Source organism: Artemia sp. Qi Xiang Cuo, chromosome 3 (genome assembly GCF_049724085.1).
Source record: "Artemia sp. Qi Xiang Cuo chromosome 3, ASM4972408v1, whole genome shotgun sequence".
In the NCBI taxonomy this organism is placed as follows: Eukaryota; Metazoa; Arthropoda; class Branchiopoda; order Anostraca; family Artemiidae; genus Artemia; species Artemia sp. Qi Xiang Cuo.
Window position 1 is genome coordinate 23348684 of NC_142796.1, and position 27142 is coordinate 23375825.

General features: G+C 34.7%; 1 protein-coding gene across 1 annotated transcript in view; it reads left to right on the top strand.

Annotated features, from left to right (window-relative positions):
- Cul3 (cullin 3) overlaps positions 1-27142 on the top strand; it is a 200815-nt gene that overhangs the window by 40448 nt on the left and 133225 nt on the right. Inside the window, exons 3-6 of the mRNA XM_089086847.1 lie at positions 1377-1574; positions 16234-16431; positions 20486-20689; positions 25154-25333. Coding sequence (XP_088942973.1) covers positions 1377-1574; positions 16234-16431; positions 20486-20689; positions 25154-25333 — 780 coding nt within the window. The remainder of the gene's footprint in view (positions 1-1376; positions 1575-16233; positions 16432-20485; positions 20690-25153; positions 25334-27142) is intronic.

Here is a 27142-nt window from a genome sequence, read left to right on the forward strand (position 1 = left end):
TGTGAGAAACAGGTCGAAAAATTGAATAAAAATAAATTCCGAAAAGGAAAGTTCAGCCTTCATGATCGTATTTTTGACGCCTCTATGAATGAAAAAATTCATGAGACGAACCAATATTTTGAGAGAGGCCTTTTCAAAGAAGGATTAAAAACCCCCTTCTTTGCTTTTCAAAATATTTTTGAAAAATATAAAACACAATTGATGGATCATGAGATGCATCGTGATTTAATTTCAAAATTTATTGAAACACAGGCCATTATTTTGTCGCCAATTTGTCCCCATGTGACAGAGCATATCTGGACAGAAGTATTGAAAAAGGAAGTTAGCATACACTGCGCTTGTTGGCCCAACGTGCCACAGATTGATAGGAAAATGATAATTTACAAAAACTACCTTGATGAGGCCATTCGTAGATTCTGCACAGCATATAGAGCACACAAATCCCATTGGAAGGCTGGCAAAAAAGGAGTTGCTCAGAAAGTCAAAGACCCGACTCATGCCACCATTTGGATAGCCAGGTCCTATCCAAGTTGGAAAGGCATTATACTAAAAAGTCTACAAGGCAGCCTAGCTGACGGTAGGCTGCCAGACAAAAAAAAAAATTACGAAATTTTGTCCGCCCTTCCCGAATTAAAAGACGAAAATTTTGAAAAAAAGGTAATGCCATTTGTTCAAGCTGTCAAAAACAGTATGGATAAGAAAGGCAAAGAAGCTTTGAAGCAAAATGTTGACTTAGATGAAGAGTCACTTTTAAATATGGTTATTCCGTATTTAAAAAAAATCTCTTCAACTTCAATATATTGAAATAAAATATTCATGTTCACCAGGAACCCCACTTATATCGTTTAAGGACGCTTAAGGACTACTAAATTACTCCACCCTCACCCGTAAAAATTCTTAGGAGAAAAGATGAAAAAATCCACACTAGAAATTAGATAATTTTGTCTGGAAATGTTATTTTCTAAGCATTGCAAACTTCCTAGGAAAATCCTACGATCTTCCAAAAGTTTTAACCTCTCTGCACCAGGGTATTCAAGTTGGCGTTTTTATGCCAGATTAGTTTATCTTTTTTTAGAATTTTTATTTCAAAATAGCCTACATTTAATTCAGATTATTTTACTGTCCAGTCAGATTTAAAATTACCGTAACAATTGCTCTTTAGGCTAGAAATCTGCTGAAAATGCCTCCTACTGGCAAATTTGATTGTGATCTCATCAGTATGAATGAACAGTTCAAAAAATTATAGTATTTTATCCACGGGGGATGGTGAGCTGAATGGAAACAGTCATTTTTATATGAATGGGAAGCACATTTTTAGCTGAATGGGAAACAATAATATTTTCCCCAAATGTATGTAAGTTGTGACTTTTTTTTAGATCAATATGGATGAGAAATATGTTGATAACATTTGGAATGTTTTAAAAAACGCCATACAAGAAATTCAGAAAAAGAACAATTCGGGATTGAGCTTTGAAGAGCTATATCGAAATGCGTATAATATGGTATTGCATAAACACGGCGAAAGACTTTATAATGGACTAAGAGAAGTTGTGACTCATCACTTAGAAGCAAAGGTAATTTTTTGAATTTGCTGCCCAATTTTCTGTGAAGTCTCATCCTTAAACATTGTAAATGAAAAGAATAAATACATTCTTATACCACAGAGAAACAGCTAGCTTAAAATCTTGGACTCTTCTTTCTTTTTACTGGCTAACAATTTCAAATAAGACAACCAATCAGGAGAGTTTTAGTTTTTCTTACCTTTTTCACCACGGTATTATTGGAAAGTTAACTCTCATTTCCTCTCTGTCTCCATTGAAATTAAGTTTAGTAAGTAAACATGTCCATAATTATTTTACTAATCAGTAATTATAAGTGAAAACATCGGGAATTATTCACTGATCAGTAACAATCAGGGAAAAAATATCATTAAACATTTCGGTAACTATATATACCAGTAGTTATGCACTGATCAGCTAAAAGCATTTTAGTAATTATTATCTGATCTGTAACCATATTGGTAGTTATTTTTTAATCAATAAAAACATATCGACAATTAAACATATCAATAGTTACTTTCTGATCAGTGAATATCAGTAAAACATTTCAGTTAACAAAATCATTAATTATTTACTGATCGGTAATTATCAGTAAAACATATCTGTAATTAAACATATGAGCAATTAAACATATTAGTAATATATTAAACAGTAATTAAACACAGAAGTTAAGCATATCAAGCTTAGTTTGTATTTATTTTTTTGTATTAGGCAATGTCTCGTGTTAGCACTCATTGCTAATCTCTTTCATAATCTGTTATGTTGTTTATTTCATCACCTTTTGCAAATCTGTTTCTCTCTGCATTTGTTTAAGATTTATAATCCAATATTCTTTCCATGAATGAATTGGTCATGCCCAAGTGTTTTTCTATATGGAAGATAATATTGAAAGTTATTTGTAACTAAATAAGTCAGGAATTAACCCTTTCGTTCCCACCGATCACAATTGAGGACAAATCTTTAATCTTTCATCCCAAAGCACAGTGAAAATATAATGAAATCACTGACATGCCATCTGTTAGAGAAGTGTCTTTCAAGTATTTCACCTGTACACAGTATCGCCATCTAAGGTAAGCAATGCGTTCTAGCCCGATAGAAAGTCTCAGGTAGGTCAAACATCAGATAGGTCAGAATTCTTCCTTTTATAAATTTTTTTACTCTGATAAGGGCTGGATTTGGAAGTCTGGGATTTTTGCTGTAGAACATTATGTCATTAAACTTTCCTTAGACAACTGTTACATCATCTTTGCAACTCTGGGTTATCAGCACATCGCCAGTGCGTTTTGTCCCCGTTTGCGGACGCTGGGATACAAGGGTAGTTGGACCCATGACACTGTAGTAGTGAATGTCAAAGGGACATCTAGGGGTCTCTTGTTGTTTTTACGATTTCTGTTGCTAGAGGGCACCAAGGTATTCGATAAGCATATGTCCTTGTTTGTGGACAATGGGAAATTCAGAGTTCCATGCACGGTAAGACCGGAAAAACAAGTACAATCGTATCCATGGGATCGCATCATCTCGAAGGAATAAATTTCCAAATGGGGATAAATCCATTTATTTAGACAGTGAAAAAAACAGGTACAAAAGTCCAGATATTTCGATTTCATATACAGCAATCGTCATCAGTAGAATTACTAAAATAATATAACTGAAACTAGCATATTTATATACAAAAAAAAGTAACTTTTCAGGTCATTCTCAAAATAATTAACTTCCGGCTTATTCACTGGATTATTTTCAGAGAAAAGTCACTGACAGAGTTCATTCAAAGTCTCGATGTAAATTTTCTTCTTTAATATGGCCCAAACGTAAAATAAATTTGTAATAAAGATGGCAAAGTCTTCTATGTCTTCTAATTGCAAAAGAAATGTTGAGTTTATAGTTGTGTACTTGGTAGGTCTTATTTCCCCATATGTACGACGTATCGTGACGTAACACCGTTAAGTAGGCATTCCCTTCTTAGACCACACTGCCGTTCTATCACAAACGAATAAATTTCCAAATGGGGATAAATCCATTTATTTAGACAGTGAAAAAAACACTGTCAAAAAATTTTTTTTCCACTGTCTAAATAAATGGATTTATCCCCATTTGGAATTTTATTGGCTTGTGATAGAACGGCAGTGTGGTCTAAGAAGGGAATGCATACTTAAAGGTGTTACGTCACGATACGCATCATCTCGGAAATCCGAAATCTGTGAATAATCGGCATAGTGTTTCTTTCAGCAATGGAAAGACGAAAAAAACTCAGTGCTGCAGATTGCCTTGTCGTCTTTGACGATCTTGATGTTACTGATCTTTCAAGCGAAGAAGATGACAGCGATCCCACATGGGATCCATCTGACTTTCCAGGAAATGCGGAAACCTTCTACGAGCTGCTTGACGATCAAGAAACGGAACTCGACTGTGAATTCGACGGTGCAAGTGAAAGCGATACAGTCGCTGCTGTTATTGAGGATGTTATTTATGGATCTGCAAGTGCTCATATTTCTGAGACCCCAGCTGTAAGTTCTAACAATGGAAGCAAGTGAAAGAGTGTTTGGAGAGCTGCTGACCATCCATTAGCAGGAGCGCGACCGACCTTCCAAGCAGACCGTGATGAATTGCTGCCAGACATTCTATTGCTGAAGGAGCCAGTAGAGTTTTTCCTCAGACTGTTCCCAGATGCCTTGATCGAGAAAATTGATTTCGAATCTACCCGCTATGCTGTTTCACAAGGTAGCAGTTTCAGCGTTTCTGTACATGAAATGATGCTCTTCCTGGGGATAAACCTAGTAATCACTTACCTCAAATACCCGCGCCTGAAGTGGTACTGGAAATCTGACGAAGCAATGCGGATTCCGATTGTTGCTGATTCAATGTCTCGCAATCGTTTTGACGAAATTTCCAAATACCTTCATTTCAATGAAGCGCAGAGTGGGGAAAATGATAAATTTTTCAAAGTAAAACCGGTTCTTGACGTTTTGAAGAGTACATTCTTACAAAATGGTCCTCTCGAAGAACACCACAGCATAGACGAAATGATGATACCCTTCAAAGGTCGCTCCCAAATGAAGCAGTACATTAAATCCAAACCCAAACCTTGGGGTTTCAAATGTTGGGGTATAGCTAGTTCTTCAGGATACATCCACGAGTTCAAAATGTATGAAGGAGCTGCGGTAGGGAAAGAAACGTTTGGATTAGGCGTTGGTGGTGATGTCGTTGCTCGTCTTTCCCAGAAATTGACTGGAAGAGGTTATAAAATCTATGCTGATAACTTCTTCACCTCAGTTTCGCTAGCTGAGTATCTCGCTGGAAATCAGATTCATCTCGTTGAGACAGTCAGACAGAATCGAATCGCAGAAGCAGCTTCAAAGCTGAAGCCAAAAAGAGAGTTGAAGATTGAGGGTCGTGGAGCAAGTTCTGTCGTCACAAATAACAATGTCACAATTTTGCGCTGGTTTGATAACAAGATCGTCCACACCATTTCCACCTACGCTGGTGTCGAACCTCAAGATGAAGTCAAAAGGTGGTCGAAGAAAGACCGAATGCAAGTACCAGTGAGGCGTCCATATGCCATTCAAGAATATAACAAATCAATGGGAGGTGTCGATCTCATGGACTATTTCATTGCTTTGTACCGCCATAACCGGAGAGGGAAAAAATACTACATGAAGGTCTTTTGGAACTTCGTTGACGTTGCAGTTGTAAATGCGTGGATTCTGTATCGTAAGGCACAAAAGGCAGGGATGGAAAAGCACGATTTAGACGCTGGGCTGAAAGAGCTTGGCCTATTCGAGTTCAAGGCCAGTGTAGCAAGAACTTTGATCAACACCGGGAAAACTGGTTTTGCAGCATCTGCTAGACCTCGCGGGAGACCTTCCCAGTCACCGTCGGTTTCTCAGACACGAAAACGAAAGTATAATTGCATTGTTGCACCGGAGATTCGCTATGACGGACTGACTGGCCACTGGCCTACCAAGACGAATGCCGCCAACGCAGGACGCTGTTCGCTAGAGTCGTGTACTTGCAAGTCGCGGATCAAGTGTGTGAAATGTGAAAAAGTTTTGTCCCTTGAATTTTTTGTGAGTTTTCACACACGCTAAGTGTCAGTGTTTTGTAATTGAAAATAAATAGATGATACTTTTGTTCGCAAATAATTCTGCTGGAAATTGTGAAAAATTACAAACCTTAGTTCTCACCGTCCACATATGAGGACATATTTTTTCTGCACCATAAAGCGGTGATGTAAAGATGCAAGTTACACCACTAGAAAGAGCACATTTTTCTTTCTCAGAAATGACTATTAATAACAATCCTACCAACTTTCTTAAAATTCGGGACTGAAAGGGTTAATATGAATATTGACGGTATTTGTATTATAAATATATATATATATATATATATATGTATATATATATATAGTATATATATATATATATATATATATATATATATATATATATATATATATATATATATATATATATATATATATATATATATGTATATATATTATAGAAATATATGTGTATTATAAAAATATATAACTTAAATTGTTTATTGAAGTTGTTTTTACTGCGCCTGAATGACACTATCTACCGAGCGTGTGTTTCTGAGGTTGTTTTATTTTATTTCTTTTTTTTTAGTAACGATAGGCTTAGGTCCGCTTAGACAAGAGAGTAAAATCGTAAGATCGCGCGTCAAATGTTTTATTATACAAAACAACTAAGATAGTTGTTTTGTTAGGCAACCAATTGCCGAGTGTAGTACCATTTATTTTGGAACAATCAAAGCTTGCTCCTACAACCAGTTCTGCTTTGGTTCATCTCACTCCTTTAAAAAGCGTAATTACTCAATGACGAGGAATTAATTGAAAGGATGTTTCCTTAACAAAACGTTTCCAAGGATGTTTCCTTGAACGCTTCGTAGTATACGTGGGAAATCAACCAGCTTTTACACTACACGCGTAATTGTATATACTAAGTAGATGAGTTCTTTTGCTTTAAGTAAAATATTTCGCATTAAAAAACGACCTTTCACACTATGCTAATGTAAAATTCCTTAAAACCATCAGAATCATCATAAGCAAACAATTTAAAAACTAAAATTTGTAATGGATGGATATTCAAGCTATGATCAAGTGTGAAAGACTTTCGAAGAAATGTTTATTTATTATTTCCAAAATTTATCATAATTGCTCATCCAGAAAATCCAATTTAGTTTCGAACATTGCATACATAACGTGATGTAAAGTCTTGAGTTATGCTAAGACGAAAGGTTTTATGGCGTAGTGTGCAAGAATTATCAGTGTGAACACTATCAACCTAGTGTTCTAAAAGATTACACAGAATTATATAGTTATAGGAAAAGTATACACAAAAGCGAAATGAATTTTTTTTAAATTACAAAGCGTATTTGCATTTGTTTGATTATAATCTAAACCTTTTGAGTTTTTTTCTTTCTTTTTTCAAATAAGTTGGAAAAAAAAATGTTTTGAAAAAAAATAATAGTTTCAAGGAAAGTGAAAAACTATGCAAAAAACTAAAGCGAGCATAAATTAAGTCATATAATAACTCAAATATAAACGGACACAAATTAGTATAAATGAATAAATAAAATCCAAGACGAGCAATCATGTAATACGAGTATATAAACTATAACAGATTTTGCTATAGATGAATATTAAAATGGGTTGAAATTGAACTGAAGAATCAAATCAAACTAAAAGCGAACATAAATTATCACAAATAGGAGTAGGGAAACCGCCCCCTCAAATCTTTAAAGGCCAGAACGTTATTTAAAGTTTTTTTTTTTTTTTTTTCAACATCATAACGTAACCACGAAAATTGACCGCAAAGCCTGTCTAGAATTCAAAAATAATTAGAATTTTTGAATAATTAAATTTTAAAGTAATTAAATTTCAAAATAATTAAAAATAATTAAGTAATTAAATTATTTTTAAATAATTAAAAATAATTAGAGCGGGCTATCTTCCTCTCCCCCCTCTCAAAGTCTAGAATGTCATTTGTATCATAGGCAGCGCTAGCGCGCTGCCTAAGTAAAGAACGATGTGGCCACAATATGTTTTTTTTTTCTTCGACAGGCACTTCGTATCGAAGGAGTTGTAGTAGAAACTTCGAAAAAGGCTCATTCGATTGGAAATTGGGGTGGCTAGTGCCTTTTTTAATAGTCGAAAGTGATTGGAGGGCAACTAGCCCCCCCCCCCCTCCCCCACGCCTATCAATCCCCCAAACACATCTAATCCAAATTTTGAGATAGCCATTTTGATCAGCGTAGTTGATTTCCAGATAGAAGTTATGTTTTTGAGGAGGACACTCCCCCACAGCCCTCAGGACAAGGGTTGTAAGTTATGCCCTGGGGGCAAATAAGGTTTTTATAGAAGGTGTTGTCGTAGAAACTTCAAAACAGGCTGATTCGATTGGAAATTTGAAGGGCTACTACCCTTTTTAATAGTCGAAAGTGATTGGGGGGCAACAAGCCCCCCCCACACCCATCATTCCCCTAAACACATCCAATTAAAATTTTGAGATAGCTATTATGTTAAGCCTAGTTGATTACCAGATAGAAAATATGTTTTTGAGGAGGACACTCCCCCAGAGCCCTCAGGGCAAGGGTTATAAGTTATGCCCTGGTGTCACATAAGGTTTTTAAAGAAGGTGTTGCCGTAAAAACTTCAAAAAAGGCTCATTCGATTGGAAATTCAAAGGACTAGTGCCCTTTTTAATAGTCGACAGTGATTGGAGGGCGTACTAGCCCCCCCCCCACGCCAATCATTCCCCCAAACGCATCCAATCAAAATTTTGAGATATCCATTTTGTTCAACGTAGTTGATTTTGAAATAGAAAATATGTTTTTGAGGAGGACACTCCCCCACAACCCTCGGGGCAAGGGTTTTAAGTTATGCCCTGATGTCATATAAGGATAATGTTGGCACAATCTACTATTTATAATTTTGTTTTTCCTTTAGAGCTGGGCACGTCGTATGGAAGGGTTCGTTGTAGAAACTTCAAAAAGGGCTCATTCGATTGGAAATTGAGAGTTCTAGTGCCCTTTTTAATAGTCGAAAGTGATTAGAGGGCATCTAGCCCCACCCCCACCCCACACTCATCATTCCCCCAAACACATCCAATCAAAATTTGGAGATAGCCATTTTGTTCAGTGTAGTTGATTTCCAGATAGAAAATATCTTTTTGAGGAGGACACTCCCCCACAACCCTTGGGGCAAGGGTTTTAAGTTATGCCCTGAGGGCATATAAGAACAATGTTGGCACAATGTACTATGTATTATTTTTTTCCTTTAGAGCAGGGCACTTCATATGGAAATGTTCGTCGTAGAAACTTCAAAAGGGGCTCATTCGATTGGAAATTGAAAGTTCTAGTGGCCTTTTTAATAGTCGAAAGTGATTGGAGGACAACTAGCCCCCCCCCACGCCCCTTATTCCCCCAAACACATCCAATAAAAATTTTGAGATAGCCATTTTGGTCAGCGTAGTTGATTTCCAGATAGGAAATTTGTTTTTGAGTATCCTTTTAAAAAAAAGTAAAATTAAATTGAAAGTCACAAATGTAATTATTCTAAGACAATCTTTCTCCTTTCATACAATCTTGATCATCATCATGATTGCCTTTTTCGTTGACAAATAAAAACCACACTGTTCAAACCACAAATGGTGCTTTATTAAAATTAATTAAAAAATATTTTTCCACAAAATAAGTTTTTCAAAAAAAAGTAAAGAACTCCATTAAACAAAAAATGAGCAAAAATAAAATCAAATAATCTACCAATCGTGAAACTACCACAAATCAGCATCGATAAATAAATGAAATCCAAAACGAACAGAAATTACAATAAATAACCGAGTCAAACTCAAAACGAGCAGAAACTAACATAAGTTGGGCTCAAAATCCTTTTGCCTTCCCAAGGCCAGATCATAATTTGCACTTTACTGAAAAAAATACAAATGATTGTGCATTGTCAGTTTAATATACAAATACTGATATTTAGTAATCAAAATGTTAATATTATTTGATTTATTAAAGTTACGAAAAGTAAAAACATTTATATTTTGTGGTAGTTTCACGACTGTTAGATTATTTGATTTTATTTTTGCTCATTTTTTGTTTAATGGAGTTCTTTACTTTTCTTTGAAGTACTTATTTTGTGGAAAAAGTTTTTTTTAATTAATTTTAATAGAGCACCATTTGTGGTTTGAACAGTGTGGTTTTTACTTGTCAACGAAAAAGACAATCATGATGATAATCAAGATTGTATGAAAGGAGAAAGATTGTCTTAGAATAATTACATTTGTGACTCTCTATTTACTTTAACTTTTTTTAAAAGGATACTTTTTGTCAAAACTTTTGCCTTTGATTCAAACATAAAAAATTGATGCCTTTAAAATACTTGTGAAATGATCTGTAATAATTTCTATTATTTAACTTTATAGTGTAATATAATATCTATAGATTGATAATATTATTCTTATAATTTGTGACGAATCAATGGATAATTTAGAATTTGATTGTGGTATAGGGGTAAGTTTTAAGTTTTTGATGAACAAAATGTTCTCAATTGAAACAAATCCATTCTTAAGAGCGCTACCACTTCACTAAAATATATCGTAAAAAAATTTTCATTCATCAGATTAAATGCATGAGTCATACCCCTTCGAGTTTATGCTGATATCGCTCTTTCGGCGTCTGGGCCTCTTTGTCATTTCCTGCCTGAGTAAAAGAAAAAAAAAATGGTCCTCGAAAATCTCCCTGAATTTCCCAAAAATCAACCAATCACGGTGCCACCACTAGTGACTGTCCCTAGCAAATATTATTTTACATACCATAATTTTTCAATACCTTACTCTCTTGTTCGTTAATTTTCGTCTCCTGTGTTACTTTGTATAAAAAACAGACCAATACTATTTAAGTATAGACGGTTTTTCATATGTTCACAAAAGTATCATTTTCCTGAATTTAGATTAAACCATTTCGAATGCAGTATTCCGAATGCTATAAGATTCTTAGATTTACATCATTCGTGGTCAAGACAATCTTGACAAGATTAGCCGAAAATTATACAAAGTTGTTTACGGAACGTTCAGTTGGATTCTGAAATTGAAAGAAGGAGAATTGTTTTGAAAGCCGAATCATAAGTTTAAATTTATTTTCTTTTGCTATTTTTGGTTTACTTCATACTGTATTTTTCCCATCAACATAAATCTTTCCCATCATTCCACTAGATTCTTAATTATTTTTGGATGAAGTGTCGTTATAAGGAAGTTTTCACAAAATCAAATTGAATCTTTTCTTTCGATTCTTGGTTTTCAAATGGATACTTGTGCTGGCTTTTGCCAATGTTTTAACTTTTTATATTATTTTACGATCTTAGCCAAGTCTGCCTCTATGTCTTTAGTTGTTTTACATGCTCTCTATCCGTTCATCACTGCATATGTTTATCAAATACTGTTCATGATTCATTGCATTCGTTAGTATCGGGTAGAAAAAAAAACGCACATTTGATTTCTGATTTGTTGAACTGCTATTGTTACCGGCTTTTACTGGGCTCGGTGCAAGGTAGCCTAAGAAAAGTTTTTTTTTTAGTTTTATTACGTAAGTTTTTCTTCTATAAAGGCTACCCAATTAAGCTATCAAAAAGGAAGGTTTGGTTTCTAGTATTTTATGAATGTAAAATTATTGCATCTTTTTCTTAAAGGTAAGATTACATGAGGGTTAAAACCATTCGGTTTCGAATAAATTGCACAGTTCCGTGCATCGATTCGAGCCAGAAAAAAGTCTAGTAATGCGCAAAGCGCTGCGTTTTTCTGAACGATTACCTATTCAACAACAGATTTTAATTTTTTCAGTCACAGATAATGAAGTCAAGGCTCTGAAAATGTCTGTTTTAAATCATTGTATGATCGATATGCTTTTTAAATTGAAAACTATTGGAAATATTGTTAAATCCAGATAAAGAACGTGTAATTACCTCCACTCGGAAAACTGTAATATTTGGCGCAATGTGTAATTTCACCTTAAGCTTTTATTCATATAACAAAACAAATTGCTCTTGCATCCAGTGACGATCACATTTTCGACCCCCTCTCAGAACTGTGATAATAATAAAATACAGCTAGCGTGATGCTAAATTTTTGGGACAGTTTTAGCCCTGCAAGCCGAAAACATTTCCGTGCTTTTACCTAACCCATTCTCCCCCCAACAATAGTTGAAAAGACGGGGCTGGTGGAATGCTTCATTTCTTCTGCAAAGATTTGATGATGCTGGGTTTTCATTTAATTTAATTTACCTTTTCTGAATTCGATTGCATCTCTTCAAAAATAGTTCCCTGTAGGTAGCTTTCAACTTTTATGGGACTAGTACTGTATGGGATAGCACTTGAATAAAATATGTTATAGTTTAAAGACAATTTTTTAACTCTCCAAATCTTGCAGAATCATCGAAACACGCGTGGAAGCGATTTTCTTTTCTTTTTTTTTTTTTGACAAGGATTTTCACTGATGGTTTGAAGTCTCGAAAGCCGCAAATCTTATCATTTTGGCTTCCGTGATTTTAAAATTGTATGAACTTTAGCCTTTTGCAAAAAAATATTTATTAGCAACCAATCAGAAAATGCATTACGTCAGTCTTGGCGTTAGATCAATCAAAATGTCGGATGTGAACTACTGGGTCCACAAAGCTCACGAGCTCACGAGCCCACTAAAGCTCACGAGCAGCTTTAGTTGGTAACTCGGTAATCTTAGTCAAGTAACAAAACGCAAGAAAAAATGGTTTTGTGTAGGCTATTTCATTTGAAAGTGTAAAAATCCTAAGTAGTTAACACACATAAAATTGGTGTCAGGTTTTCTTAAGATGTAACTACGTGATGGGCTTTTGGCGCTAAGATTCAAGCAAAATGTAAAAAGGCAAAGTGTTTCTGCTACATAGTTGAAACTAAGTCAAGGTTTTAAGGTGTCGATTTTGAATGATCCCAGGGCCTACATGATTTTCAACGTAAAAATATTCGAAGTATTTGCACGGCAAAAATTTCCACGGTTGTTATCATGAGTTCTGACCTTAGTCGGATCTACCATGGGATATAAATTAAACTGTTTCCCATCCTTCCAGACATTGTCATCTATAGCCTAAGAAATACCACGGTAACAAGACCCTGTCAACTGTCAACACTCGGACTGTCTGTCTTGGCTTTTTCTACAATTAGCGTATGGCTTCATGTCTGCAACGACTTGATTTTAATTCAAAATCACCGAAATTTGAATTTTAATTCCAAATTTCTTTAATCTATATAAAGAAATAATTGTTAATGGCAATCGTTACCAAAGCTTTCTTCAAGCTTTGCGGTTGTTCATTAGTCAAAAATACTTATCGCCAAAAGCATCACCTTGCGCTATGGGAAAAGGCACCAATTGACATCCGTGGATATTATGATGTCCAGAAATAATCAATTCATAAGAAATTCGTTGCTGCAACAAAGAAGCGCATGAAGAAGGAGTCGCGTGAAATTGGTAATGATACAGAATCGGAAGATGTCGGCGCTGATTCCAACAGTTCTGACGAAGGTGGCTCTAATCAAGTTCCAATACTTTCAAAAGCTTTGGCTGGAACATAATCGCTTCCCAGTACTTCTGGGTCTTTTGTTCCGACTCCCCTTGTTCGTTCAAGTTTGCTTCCTCTTCTTTATATTACCAAAATGGCGCAGCAACCAAAACTTACGTGTATCCAAACAGTCATCATAGAACAACAGGAAGCCTGCGACAAAGCTTGGGCTCATGTATTTTATGCATGCAATATATCATTCGCTATGGTCAAAAATGAATATTTTGCAAAAGTGATAAGAGCTACAAATCCATCTACGAAGGAAATTTGGATCACCAAGTGCGAATCAAGTACCCGGGTCAATGCTTTGGTGAAAGCACGCTTGACATTAAACTGGAAATTCAGAACTGCAGAACAGCCAAAACTCTTTTTTCTGATGGATGGACAAATATTACTAAGCAGAATCAAGTATTATAAGTAGAAACTGGCGACAAGCAGCACACTGCGCAGTTTGTAGCTGATGAACTGGAACATGTTGCTAAAGTTTGGTGCCCTGCTATGACTGGTGACAGGAGTGCAACGATAAGGATTGACGCCATTTGCCTTGATAATCCTAGTGTAAATAAGTTTGCTAGCTCGTTATTTGTAGCAAAAATATCCTCACCTTCAAACCATCGGGTGTATCCCTTACATTTTGAATCTACTTGTCCGAGATACCATGAAAAGCTTAGACCAGTATGTCAATAATATCTTTAAGGTCATCACATTTGTTAGGTCTCTTCGCATGGCTCAAGTTGTCCTTAACGAAAAGCAGATTGCACTTCTTGGCAAAACTATCAGTCCAGAACTACCTATCAAAACTCGCTGGGATCTCTCTATCGATCTATGCGCTTCATGAAAGGGTCGTGGGAATCTTTATGGTCTGTGTTAATCGATAGAACGTGTTATATAAATGAGGGTATTCAGGGTATCAGAAAACTGCTTTTTGATTATGTGAAACTTGATCAATTAACAGCCTGTCTGAAATTCTTGAAGCCAATTTCACTTGGCTGCCACTTCTTTGAAGGAGAGGGAGCTTTTGCTTCGTATGTCATCCCGTAATTCAGTTCTCTACAGTGGTATTTCCAGAAGACTGTATTGTTTTTGCCAGTCTCAAAGACCGAGGAAAGGAAAATCCACAAGTACCTAGAAAATAGGAGAATATATGCATATAATCCCGCCCTGGCTGCAGCTATTCTACTTGATCCGCTTTTTGGTGCAAAACCACTGACACAGGATGAGTTTACGGATGCAGTAAGTCGAATCAATGAGCTTGCTAAATTTTTGTACCAATTTCGGAAGGGTGGCGATTCATTTAACGAAAGATATGAAGCTGACTTTGTCGGGGTCTTGAACACAGAACTCTGTAGCTACATCTCCAAAAGTGGCCCATTTTCCAAATAATTGTGCTTTGAGACTGCAAAAAAATGTCAAATCGGCATCTTGTTGGTGGGCTGTTTTTTGTTGTTTTTTTTTTTGCGAATTTGGTGCTTACGGGAGTGGCTGTAAAAATCTCAACAGTTTGTGTTACCATAGCCTCTTGCAACAGACTCTGGTCAGGTTATTGACTAGTACAGAGCCGCCGTAGAAACCGTATCAAGCATGAAATAGCGAACAAAATTCTTATGGTCCGTCAGTCTCTTAATAGGAAAAAAAGTTAGCATCCCCATGCAACTTCAAAAATGCCTGGAAATTGACTTGAAAGGCTGGAAGGAATTTTCACGCTGCCATCATGTCTTTCTATTAATAGTTCACTGCCACACGATAGTGGCGATGGTCTGGTGGAAGATGATCTGCCAGACATTGCGTTTTAAGATGCAACAGATGATGAGGAGGAGCAGCAGCTGTATCGCTTATCTCTTATAAAGAATTATCTGAAGTCTAAAGTGCAATTTTTTATAATTTTTTATCCCGTTTAAAGCAGGAGCCAAACAAATAAAATGATGCAACAAATAATATTTTTTCTTATCAATCTGTCAGAGAAGAGAGAATATTTTTCTTTAAATTCATAAGTATTTCAAACTTATCACTTATGCGGTAACTTATCAAAGTTACCGGTTACTTATTCAGTAAGAGTAAGTTTCAAAACTTACCAGTAAATCTTGCTCACTACTTTGGATATAAAATGACCCCCCCCCTCCCCACAGCCCAGGGGAAATGTCTTTAAGTTATAGAATTTGCCCATTGTTTGGAGTTGCCAAAGGTAATTGCCTGGGTAAATTTCCACCGGGATTGAATTGTCTAGAGGATATAACCGTGGAGGGGGGGGGGTATTTCTCCGTAGAGGTGGGGCTAGATTTCCTAGGATTATTTAAAAAACGATCAGAAATTAAATAAAAAAAAAGTTTTTTCAACTGAAAGTAAGGATCAACAGTAAAACTTAAAACGAACAAAATTATTACGTACATAAAGGGGGTTGCCTCCTCCTCAACACCTCGCTTTCATCGCTAAAGTTTGAATTTTGCCCCAATTCTTTAAGAAAGACTTCTGGAACCCAAGTTTCGTTTAATTGGAACAATAAGAAGCTTTTTTCAAAAGTACTAAAAACCCTATAGTGTAAAGAGCGAGGTCTCGAGGAGGAGGCAACCCCTTTCATATACGTAATAATTTCTGTTTGTTTTAAGTTTTAATGTTGATCCTTACTTTCAGTTGGAAAAACCTGTTTTTTTTGTTTCATCCCAAGTAGGAATGATTCTGTTATTCTGAGATCCAAAATAAAGTATATTAAAATTTTGTGCTAACGAAAGTACAATAAATTCCATCCGAGTTGGACATTAGGCCCTTTTAGGGAGAATATTGGAATCTGAAAAATTTGAAGTTTTCTGATTCTTTTTTAAAGTTTTACTAAAACTTTGTTTTTTAGCACAAGGATTAATACTAAAAGTTATGTAATTGACTAAAATAGCTGGGAAAATATTACTATTAGAAATGTCTTGTGTCGTAGTATATACTGAATTGGAAAATCGTGAGATCAACACAAATATGTGAGTTGAAGGAAATTCTAACTGAGCCATGGTAGAGAATTTGAATTTTGTCATTTATTTCTTCTTTTTATATTTTAAACTAATATTTGTCCTCTTTTTAGGTTAGAGTAGATATTATTGCATCTTTAAATCAGCAAACATCTGGGAACTTTCTTCAAACATTAATACAGGCGTGGAACGATCATCAAACATCAATGATTATGATTCGAGATATCCTTATGTACATGGATAGGGTATACGTTCAGCAAAATAATGTCGAAAACGTCTACAATCTTGGCCTGCATTTATTTAGAGACCTGGTATGCATTTATTTTGAGACCAGCTATAAAAGTGGAAACTGGCTCGAGTATTCATCAACGCCATCTAGCGCTTAGACTTATTGACATTTTTTCAAACTTAGCAATTGTAAATTTTTCAGAAACTAAGATCAGAAACTAATAACTGCGCTAATTTTTTAGTTATGCTGATTAAACTAATTTTGGCAAGAAACACCAAACACTAGATGGCATTGGAGATCCCTTTTTGTAGGGCCAGTTTCTACTCTTGCAGTAGAGTAGACTTGCTGGTTACCTATTCTTGCTGGTTACCTATTCTTTTTTTCTTCTTTTTTTTCATTAATTGACTTGGGACTCAGTTTTGTTTTGCTGACCTGTCTCTCTCCCCACCAAGTATTTTTATGATGGATAAAACTAAATTAGTATTTAGCATTTATCCATTGGCATCAGAAAACTGAAATCTAGCTCTGGGAAACTATCCATTGGTCATCTGTTCCGAATTTCTAGTTGTATTATAATCATCCGTTGGATCAAGTCGCGTGTATTTAGCCAGTTAAAAAGTGTTTATCAACAAAGGTTTTTATTTTCAAGTTTTATGTCTTAGTAAAGAGTATTAGAACTCCAACCATGAGAAAAAGAATAAAAAGTTCCGTTTTGATTAGACATTCAAAACGGAATTGGCCAACCTTGACAGGTCCAAAGGAAAGATCCCTAGAACCTATGGGTCCTAGGGATCCTTCAATGGGTGTTGGTACAAGATTTGTTACTTTTTTTTCTTTTTTTTTAGATATTAGATTTATAAGTAAAACATAGCCTAGGTACTGCGAATAATATATCAAATTAATAAATATTATATATCAACCATAGCTACAGAGAGCCAATGCTTTTTTTTCACTTGTTGCTTTGGGACTAAGTTTTTTTGTTGCTGACCCGCCTAAGCCCCCCCCCCCAAGTATTTTTATGATGGATGAAACCAAATTCCTATTTATCATTTAATTTCATTGGCGTTAGAAAACTGAAATTGAGCCCCATGAAACTATCCATTGGTCATCTGTTCCGAATTCCTAATTGTATTAGCATTGACCGTTGAATCAAGTCCTGTGTATTTAGCCAATTTAAAAATTTTTATCAACAAGGACTTATATTTTAAGACCAGCTAGAGGTTATTAGGATTCCAGCCTTGAGAAAAAGAATAAAAAGAGGAGAAAGTGGAATAAAATCTGCCAGGGGGGTCGACCAAACTGTACCTTACCGGGCCCAGACTTATAAACTGTTTGACATTAATTATATTGTCAATGCTATTGGAGTGTAAAAAACGTAACTAGAAAGTTGAGGTACATTTTCTTTTCGGATAGGTCTTTGTTCAAACAATTTTGTTTGCCGTCTTTTGTGTGTACACCTTTTCTGGGTAACGGACAGTGTCGTCAAGAGGAGAGGGAGGAATCAACAAGGGGGTGCTGCTAATATTTTTTACGATAACCGGGTTAGTCGTTTCCTAAATACTTGCTATTATTCAGGGGATAGTTAGGCACCGACTTTAATTTTGTCCAGGACGCCACTAACCTTAGGAATGGCCCGGGTGACGGGTAGAGAAAAAGCAGAAATATATTTGTACGAGCCATATTCCTTTACTATGTAGGTTTAAATGGGATAGTTGAACATTTTGACGAATATGACATCCATTTATGACATAATTGGGCTTCATTGACTAGAAAAATTGTATACCTGTAGTTAAACAATAAAAATACAGAATTAAAATATTACATTCGTAAAAAAATCCTTGCAAAAAAATCGTAATTTACATGGTTCTTTTATCTCCTTTTTTGCGTTGCGTCCTTTCAAAAATCTCGAATGGGTTGCTTTTATCGAGTTTTTAGGGTATGGCCGCTTGTGATTGTTAACTGTTGGCTTATGTTTTAAGACTACTTAAAGTTAGACATGTATTATACACACTGCTGTTGCAAAAGAACGTTTAGTGTAAAAACACAAAATGAAACAAATAAATTTAAATATTTTGCTTTTATACTTCAAATTTTGAATTTAGTTCAGAAAAACGACCAATAAATTATTTTAATTTATCTTTTAAATTTATTTTTGATAACATATCAGATATTCAAATATGAATTTCCCCCCTATATACAGCTGGCATGTGACTTCTGTATTGTGAAAACTAGTTAAGGTGTCTCCCTACCCAGGGTTTCAAGTTTTGTTGAATAGTACATAAAAAAACTTCAAGAACTAGCAAAAGACGAAATCTTTAAAAACATGTTTGTTTCAGTCTAAGAAATGATCATAAATTTTGCGTTAAAGTCTTTAAAAAATATTTAATTTTCCTATTAGCCTTTTAACTGACCTGTTTGTTAAGATTATTTTTCACTGAATCTGTAGTACCTATTACCAATCACTAAGGCGTAGATAATTTCGGAGACCACACTGCCTTTCAATGACGATAAATAAAAGTTCAAATAGGGATAAAATCCTTTTAATAGACAGTGATGATGATAACAGTGATAGAAATTCAAAAAAATACCAGATATTTCGGTCACATTTACATTAACCGAAATTTCTGGTATTTTTGTGAATTTCTATCACTGTTATCATCATCACTGTCTATTAAAAGGATTTATCCCTATTTGAACTTTTATTTGCAATCACTAAGGCTGTATTCAATGGGACGGTCAGGAGGTTTGAACCCCCTCCCCCCTGAAATGTTTGTTTGACTCGTAAAACGTGACAAAAATGCATAAAAATTTTTTTATGTGTTTCTGTTAACCTTCCTCCTCCAAAAAAATCCCCCTCCCCCGAACAAAAATACTGGATACACCCTTGCCAATGACCAATACTCAAGTTCAAACATCAGTTGTTTTTTTGTTTTTTTTCGTTTTCTGAGAAGTTGACGTTTTTCTGTATGCAAGGTGTACGGGAAAGGACCACCATATATTAGATTTTTTTACCTCCTACTTATTAATACCACTACCAAAAATAATAAGCTGCATTAAATGATCAACGAAAAGGATGTAACCCCGTCGTTGTCAGAAATTATATACAACTAAAGTGCAATTTTTTTGTCTTCTAACGGAAAAAGTACGTATTAATACGGATTGAAAAATACGGAGATGTATATCCAAGTTGCAGCGGTAGCTAGCAACCTAGTAAGAAACGATCACGCCCATTACTAAGAAATACAATAACCCATAACTCCTAAAAATAGTTTCAGATCGAAATACCAAGTACGCTATTAGAACCACCTTGACTATTAGAAACTCCTATTAAGGAAACTTACAGTCTCCTGGCTTGAACAACAAAGAAAATATATTGGCTTGAAAAACAAGAAAATTGGCTTGAGCTGCGATCTTCTGCATCGACGGCATCTTTTTTTTTTTTTTTTTTTTTTTTTTTTTTTTTTTCTCTCTTTCTCCTCAGCTGGCTGGGCACTGGAAATAAAAGAAAGAAACAAAATACCGTTAAAGTTCATACTGGTGAGTTATTATATGATTTCAAAGGAAAAAGTAAAATAAAGTACAGCTGTGATGCTGATCAGAGCGGGGCTGAAAATATTCTTGAAACATTCAAAAATCCTGACTTACCAATAAACCAATTTCTTAACAAGTTTTTTGCTCATATTACCCATTAATACAATTTTTTTAGCCAATGTTGTATGTAATATATATTACATATTTACCCATTATTATTATTTTAGCCCAGTATTAGATGGAAAAAATGAAAATGCCTATATTATCACTGTCTTTACACTGAAAAATGGCTGAATTAACAACAATTTTCATTGGCGTATTGAGACATGCTTCATAATCATCAAATTTTAAACTAAATAATAGAATAATATTTGCCGCCAATGCTTTATTTTTATTGTTTTGTTGTCAAGGTCAAATTGGGGGGGGGGGGCAAGTTTAAATCTGCCCCCTCCCCCTCCCCCCCCCCCAAAAAAAAAAAAAAACATTGTCCGACTCGTAAATTAAGTAAAAGAAAAATGTATATAAACAAGTTTTTGATGCGTTTTGTGATGTTTTTACCCACACGCCCCCAATTGTTGCATATTCTTTGATAGTTATTTTTTCAGATTGTCAGGCATGGCAATATCCGTGAACACTTACAAGAAACACTTCTTGATCTAATTCAGCGTGAAAGGAAGTCGGAGGTGGTTGATCGAATCGCCATTAGGTCAGCTTGCAGTATGCTAATCACTCTGGGTATCGGCTCTAGGCTGATTTACGAAGAAGACTTTGAACGACCTTTTTTACAACGCTCAGCTGCCTTTTTCAAAGTATGTATCAAAAATTCAATTTAATTGTTATCAGTTACTAAAAAAAAAAAAAATAAGTATGAGTTATAGACAAAAAGTGGGAATTTTTAAGGCTTTTTTTGTTATTACAGGTTTCGTAGTTCCATCGCAAATGATGATATGCTGCTAGCCCTGGTAATTACCTCGCTTCCTATTTTTGAGGTATTTATTATGCGTTCTCTTGAACGCCTCAAGAGGAGAATTTTCTGGGATTACCTCTGCTGGGAAGCCATTCCGTGTGACAACGTATCGTCGGATGAAACCTGTCTTCAAGTATCCCTGGAAGGGTGTACCCGGCGCAAGGTAGTTCAACCGATCTATACTTTGGCGACTCGATCGCGAAGCCTTTGCACTATCCGGAAGGAGTTTCGATGCCTAATCAGATGGAAGGTGATGCATATATTTGTAGAACACCGACATAGACGCCACTTCAAAACGATCCTTGATAAACTTCATGGATTTGGTACCAGAGCTGCTAGAAATTGCTGCGCCAAGTGCTTGGTTTTGGACATATTGAAGAGGAACGGTGTGGTTAGTTGGATGACCAGCAAAGAAAGGACATGCATATTCCATGACTGATCTGATGCATGACGTGAATAGTGTGAAAATGGGCTCGTCAGAGAGGAGGCTTTGAATCTTAGGGTGACTCCTAGCTTCTGAGAACAGAAGTTTCTCGCACTTGGTTAGAGAAATCTGGCTCTCCATAGAAACCTACAGTTGTACCAATTAATGAAAATTCAAAAGAGGGGGAGAAATAAAATATATTTTTTTAAATCTTGGGAGAGGACAAATTTGTCGGTTTTTTTTTCAGTGAAAATGCCCCTTTAAAATGGTGTTTTTCGAAATACGCTGGAGGGGAGGGGGGGGGGCACATGCCGTGTGATACTGAGCGTTTTTTGGCAACATAAATCACCTATATTTAAGACTTATTAGCTGCTCATCAAAATCTGTTTAAGACTTCTAGACCAAAAGTTTGTAATTTTTAAGGTTCACGTAGGAAGGCAAAGCTTGGCGATTTTCTAAGTGACATGAAGCGCCTAGATTTTTACTAGATTTGCAAGTTATTAGCTGCTCATCAAAATTTGTTTTAAACTTTTAGACTCAAATTGGATACTTTTTAAGACCATCCTAATCAATAATTTCTTGCTCGACATGAGTTACCTATATTTACAATTTTGGGTAACCTTTTTATAACGGTCAGCCTGTTTTTCAAAGTAAGTATCAATGCTTCGAATTACAAATTTCAGTTTTTTGACTAATTGTCGTGTTTTTATGTATATTTGTCTACAAGTTGTGCTCAAGAAAAATATCACAAAAAAACGAAGTTGCGTAGTGAAAATTCACCTTTTTATTCTAACAGATATTTTTTTTTTCCTGCGAATTTGCTTATTGATAATATAAGGTGAAAGAGAAATACGATTTAAGGTCTATTGAGTAGGGAAACTATGAGAATATAAACGTCGTCAGGTGGAAGCAATTCCTTACAGTTAATTCCGTAAAAGCAGTTGATGGAAATGAACCTCTGCGGGGATTAAATTTTTCTTTAAAAAAAATAATAATCACACAAGTCATTTTTCTTCAACGAACCTTGGTGATCACTTTTTGGCAAATTATTTGTAAAATAAAACTCTAAAAATCTATAGAAAGAAAAGAGTATTTATGAAAAGCTGAAAAAAATTATAGAAAACCAGTTTTAGTGTATGAATAAACCTAAGATGGGTGTAAGAGGCAAAAAAGAGGTTTTTATATTGGGGGTAATTGGTACTTTAGCTGTGTTCAGATAAGTCTAAGGGGCAAAATGGGTTTTTATTTTGGTGTAATTGGTAATTTAGCTTTACGGAAAGATCTTAAAGCCCGCATGGAAAGGTCATACCAAGTTAAGCAAATTACAGGACTCTAAAATGCTTTGTTTTCTTACCATAAAAATATCTTTATAAAAATTGCTTTATATATCTATTAGCAGGAGATCCTACTTTGCTTGATGAAGTGATCTCTTGATTAAATTTATTGACAAAGCAAGACGGATTAAATCTAATTCTATTGTGTGAAAAATATATATGATTTTTTTAACGACTTATAATGCTAAATGTCTTGTGTGTAGACCAATCTCGTTGTATTGCTTATAGTCGTGGCTGCTGTAGTTGTTATTTCCTTTGTTTCTTTATTCCTTTTTCCTTATTCCTTTATTCCTTTGCTTTTATTTCCTTTGAGTTTCTTTCTCTTTTTTTGTAGGTTATTTTGCTAGTACGATCAAAGATATATCTAATTTTAGAGCCCTATTTAGAAATCTAAGTTAGTCCAATATACTAGCCATTATATCACCTGACTTCATATTAAAATAGATCCAAGATAAGCTATTTCAGACTCCTCTTACTTGACAAATTACATATAACAGCTTGCTGTTAAATTACGAGTTGTTTTTGTTTGATAGAATCTGTCTAATATTTCTAATCAAGGGTGGTAATTTTTAAATTCAGTATTTATTATTTCGCTTTACAGGGAGCTCATTCTGAAAATCTCAGATTAAATTGAGCCAAGTCCAGATAAAATAATTTTTGTTGTGCATGCTCAAGAAATTAAAATGTTAGTTGTGATTTTGTATGACTTGTCAAGGACTGTACAATTATTTGCCAACAAGAGTGTGTCTTGGATTTTTTCTTCTTTTTTTGGAGAGGGGGTATATTTTTCATGGGAGGGATTGTTTACATTTTTATTTGACAAAACGCGTCAAAAATTTGTTTATATCTATATTTGTTAATTTCTTACGAGTCAGACAAAAATTTCGGGGGAAGAGGGGGGGAGCAAACCCGGTAACCCCACCACCACCTCCGCCTGGATATGGCCTTACTTTCCAATGAGGCTTTTGGAATCTATTTTTGGCAAAAATGGAGGACAATCCACCAAAACACATACTGGTGAATTTTGGTTCACTGTTTTTACAAAAGATAATCATATAATTTTCGGACACTTCTGCAACTGGTGAAATATCTTGGTCCAAACTCGAACTAGAGCTTAATTCAATTATCGTATTATCTCTTAGCTATGTTGGGTATCGGTATTTTGAAATTATAAAAGATGGACTTGTCTCGTAATAAGGCTAAACCCTTCAATTTATCAAGGTATTGTTTGTAATTTTTATCTTAGGGCTATGTGAATAATTTTCACATGTCTTCTAATTATAAAAAGATAAATAATATATAACCTTCTTCAAGGTAGCGTGGATGGAAATTTATATAGGATATTGAAAAAAAGTAGAGAATAGGCTCCCAGCAAAATCTCAAAATCGCAAGGTTTGCTGCTTCATGATGGTTTCTATTCAGGCTTGCATAAGTGAAAATATGGCTAGTTATACTCCTAATTTTGGTTGGCTAATTAAGGCAAAATATATGGACCGAGTTAGGAGACGTGTAGCACTTCGCTTTTTGTGGAGCTTTAACTCAGTATTTGCCACTCAACTATTCTCCTTCTTCAAAAAAGTTTCATTCGTGATGTGCTAAAAAAAAGATGTACAAGCTCAGTTTTGAAAAAAGAACGTATATTGCTTCCATGAAAAACTACTTATGGAAATTATTGTGTCGATTGGGCTAGCTGATGTGTAGCACTAATTTTTTTTCTTAATTTGGCTCAATATTTGTCACTCAGCTTTATTTCTCCCCTTCTTTGAAAAGGTAGATTTCGTGCTGTGCAAAAAAAAAAAAAAAAGATGTACAAGCTCAATTTTGAAAAACGAAAGCATATTGCTTCCATGAAAAACTGCTAATGGAAGTTAGTGTACCGACTAGCCTTGCCGACGTTTAGTACTACTCTTTTTTTGGAGCTTTATTCAAAATTTTCCACTCAGATTAACTTTTCTCTTTCTCGGAAAAAGTTGTTCTAAAAAAATGTACAAGCTCAATTTTGAAAAACGAAAGCATATTGCTCCCATGAAAAACTGCTAATGGAGGTTAGTGTATTGACTAGCCTTGCACACGTTTAATACAATTCTTATTGTGGAGCTTTGCTCAACATTTGCCACTCAGATTAACTTTTCTTTTTCTCGAAAAAAGTTGTGCCAAAAAAAAACGTACAAGCTCAGTCTTGAAAAAAGAAAACATATTGCTTCCATGAAAAACCACTTATGACGGTTAATGTATCGATTGGGTTAGCTGACGTATAGCACTACTTTTTTTTTAGCTTTACTCAACATTTGCCAGTCAGGTTAATTTTTCTCTTTCTTCAAAAAGGTGACCTTCGTAATATGCTGAGAAAAAAAACATGATTTTCTCAAACTCTAGGCAATGTTTAATAAGTCAGTAGTAGCTCACATTTGGAATACGCAATTATTTTACTTCATTGAATAAGCACTTATGGAAGCTTGTAAAATTGGAAGCTTTGTATGAAAAATAAAGAGACGCAAAGAGAAGTGCCATTTATCTTTATTTAATCTGCTTACTTACCTCTTTACAGGCAGAAGGCCAGAAGTTTCTTGCCGAGAACTCAGCAAGTGTTTATATAGTGAAGGTTGAACAGAGACTAAATGAAGAATCGGAGAGGGCCAATGTCTATTTGGATAGCTATACAGAGAAGAAAATCATTAAAGTTGTTGAGGAAGAGCTCATTAAGAAGCATATGAAAACAGTTGTTGAGGTATCTTTAACTATAGTCTAATTTTTCTCACTTAATTTTTACTGACTAGTCATCGTAAGTATAGTCATCATATGTCTATTGATCAGTAACGAACAGAACGTGTAACTCAAGTAACTTAAACTCAAACAAGTAACTCAGCAACTCAAAACGAGCAGAAATTAATCTGAGTAGGGTTTTAAGCCCGGTGTCGTCTAAAGTTCAGAATATACCTGGTGATCCACTGAACTAAATTCTTGTAAAGGCTTCCATTTTCGCAACCACATTCAATCAAAAATTAATTAAGATTTTAAGAAAACAATATCATAGTATGCATACTGATCTGTGAAAATGCACATTTTTTTTTCATTAAATTCATTTGAATTTTTTTCAGTAAAGTACAAATTATATTCTGGCTTTAAGAAAGCATAGAGTTTAGAACCCTATTCAGATTAATATCTGCTCGTTTTGAATTTGAACTTATTTTAATTTCTGTTTGTTTTGGGTTTCATTTATTTATTGATACTGATGTGTGGCAGTTGCATGCTTGGTAGATTATTTGATTCCATTTTCTGTTCACTTTGGTTTAATGGAGTTCTTTACTTTTTTCAAAAAACTTATTTTGTGTAAAAATATTTTTTGATTAATAACTAAAAACAATTGGTAATTTTAAGTGCTCTTATGTAGTGACCGCCTTTCGAAATTTCTGAAGGGAAAATTTACGGCTTACACTGCTTTCTGATTTTTTTTTTTTACTGCTTTAGGCTTTTTTGCTGCTTTCTGCTTTAACACTGTAATTGTATTGCTTTCAAAATATTTAAACTGAAAATTTTACTGCTTAACCCTGCTCTCTAGTTTTTTGCTACTTTCTGTGTCAACACTGCAATTTTACTGCTTTAAAAAATATCTGAACTGGACATTTTACAGCTTAACTCTGCTTTCTGCTTTTTTGCTACTTTCTGCTTTAACACCGTAATTTTACTACTTTCAAAATATCTGAACTAAAGATTTTACTGCCCAACTGCTTTGTGCTTTAACACTGCAATTTTACTGCTTTCAAAATATCTGAACTAGACATTTTACTGCTTAACTCTGCTTTCTGCTTTTTGGCTGCTTTAACACTGCAATTTTACTGCTTTCAAAATTTCTAAACTGAAAATTTTACAGCTTAACTCTGCTTTCTGCTTTAACAGCGCAATTTTACTGCTTTCAAAATATATGAACTAAAAATTTTACTGCCTAACTGCTTTGTACTCTTGCTGCTTTATGCTTTAATACTGCAATTTTACTGCTTTCATAATATACGGACTGAAAATTTTACTGCTAAACACACGTGCAAATTAATAAGGCTTTCTCTCCTCAAGGCATCGTTATATTTTATTTATTTAAAAATTTTTTCAATAGTATTCTTCTTGTGTGAAAGTGAGCATTTTTTAAGTATTGGAAGTAGAGCCAAATTTGAAGCGTTAAGATAAGAAGGCTAGGACACCTCCCCTCCTATAAAGGATAGTTTCTGTTTGTGCCTTAAGTTTCAATTTCCACGTTTCTAGCTTGATTAATCTGGTTTATTTTTTAGTGCAAAGAGAAAAGGTACACGCGTTGAGACACGCTGAAATTTACAACTTTATAGAATTAATCGATAGAATATATGAGAATAAACAGAATAGCATAAATAAGAATGCATAAAATAAATCAGTATCATATAGGCCCGTATATATTAATCTGCAGCCGTAAATCCCTCCCCCACAAACGAAAAAACCTGCAGACTTTAAAGCTACTACAATTTTTTTTTATATTTTCCTTATATTCGTCTTCTTTTGCTTCTTTTTTATA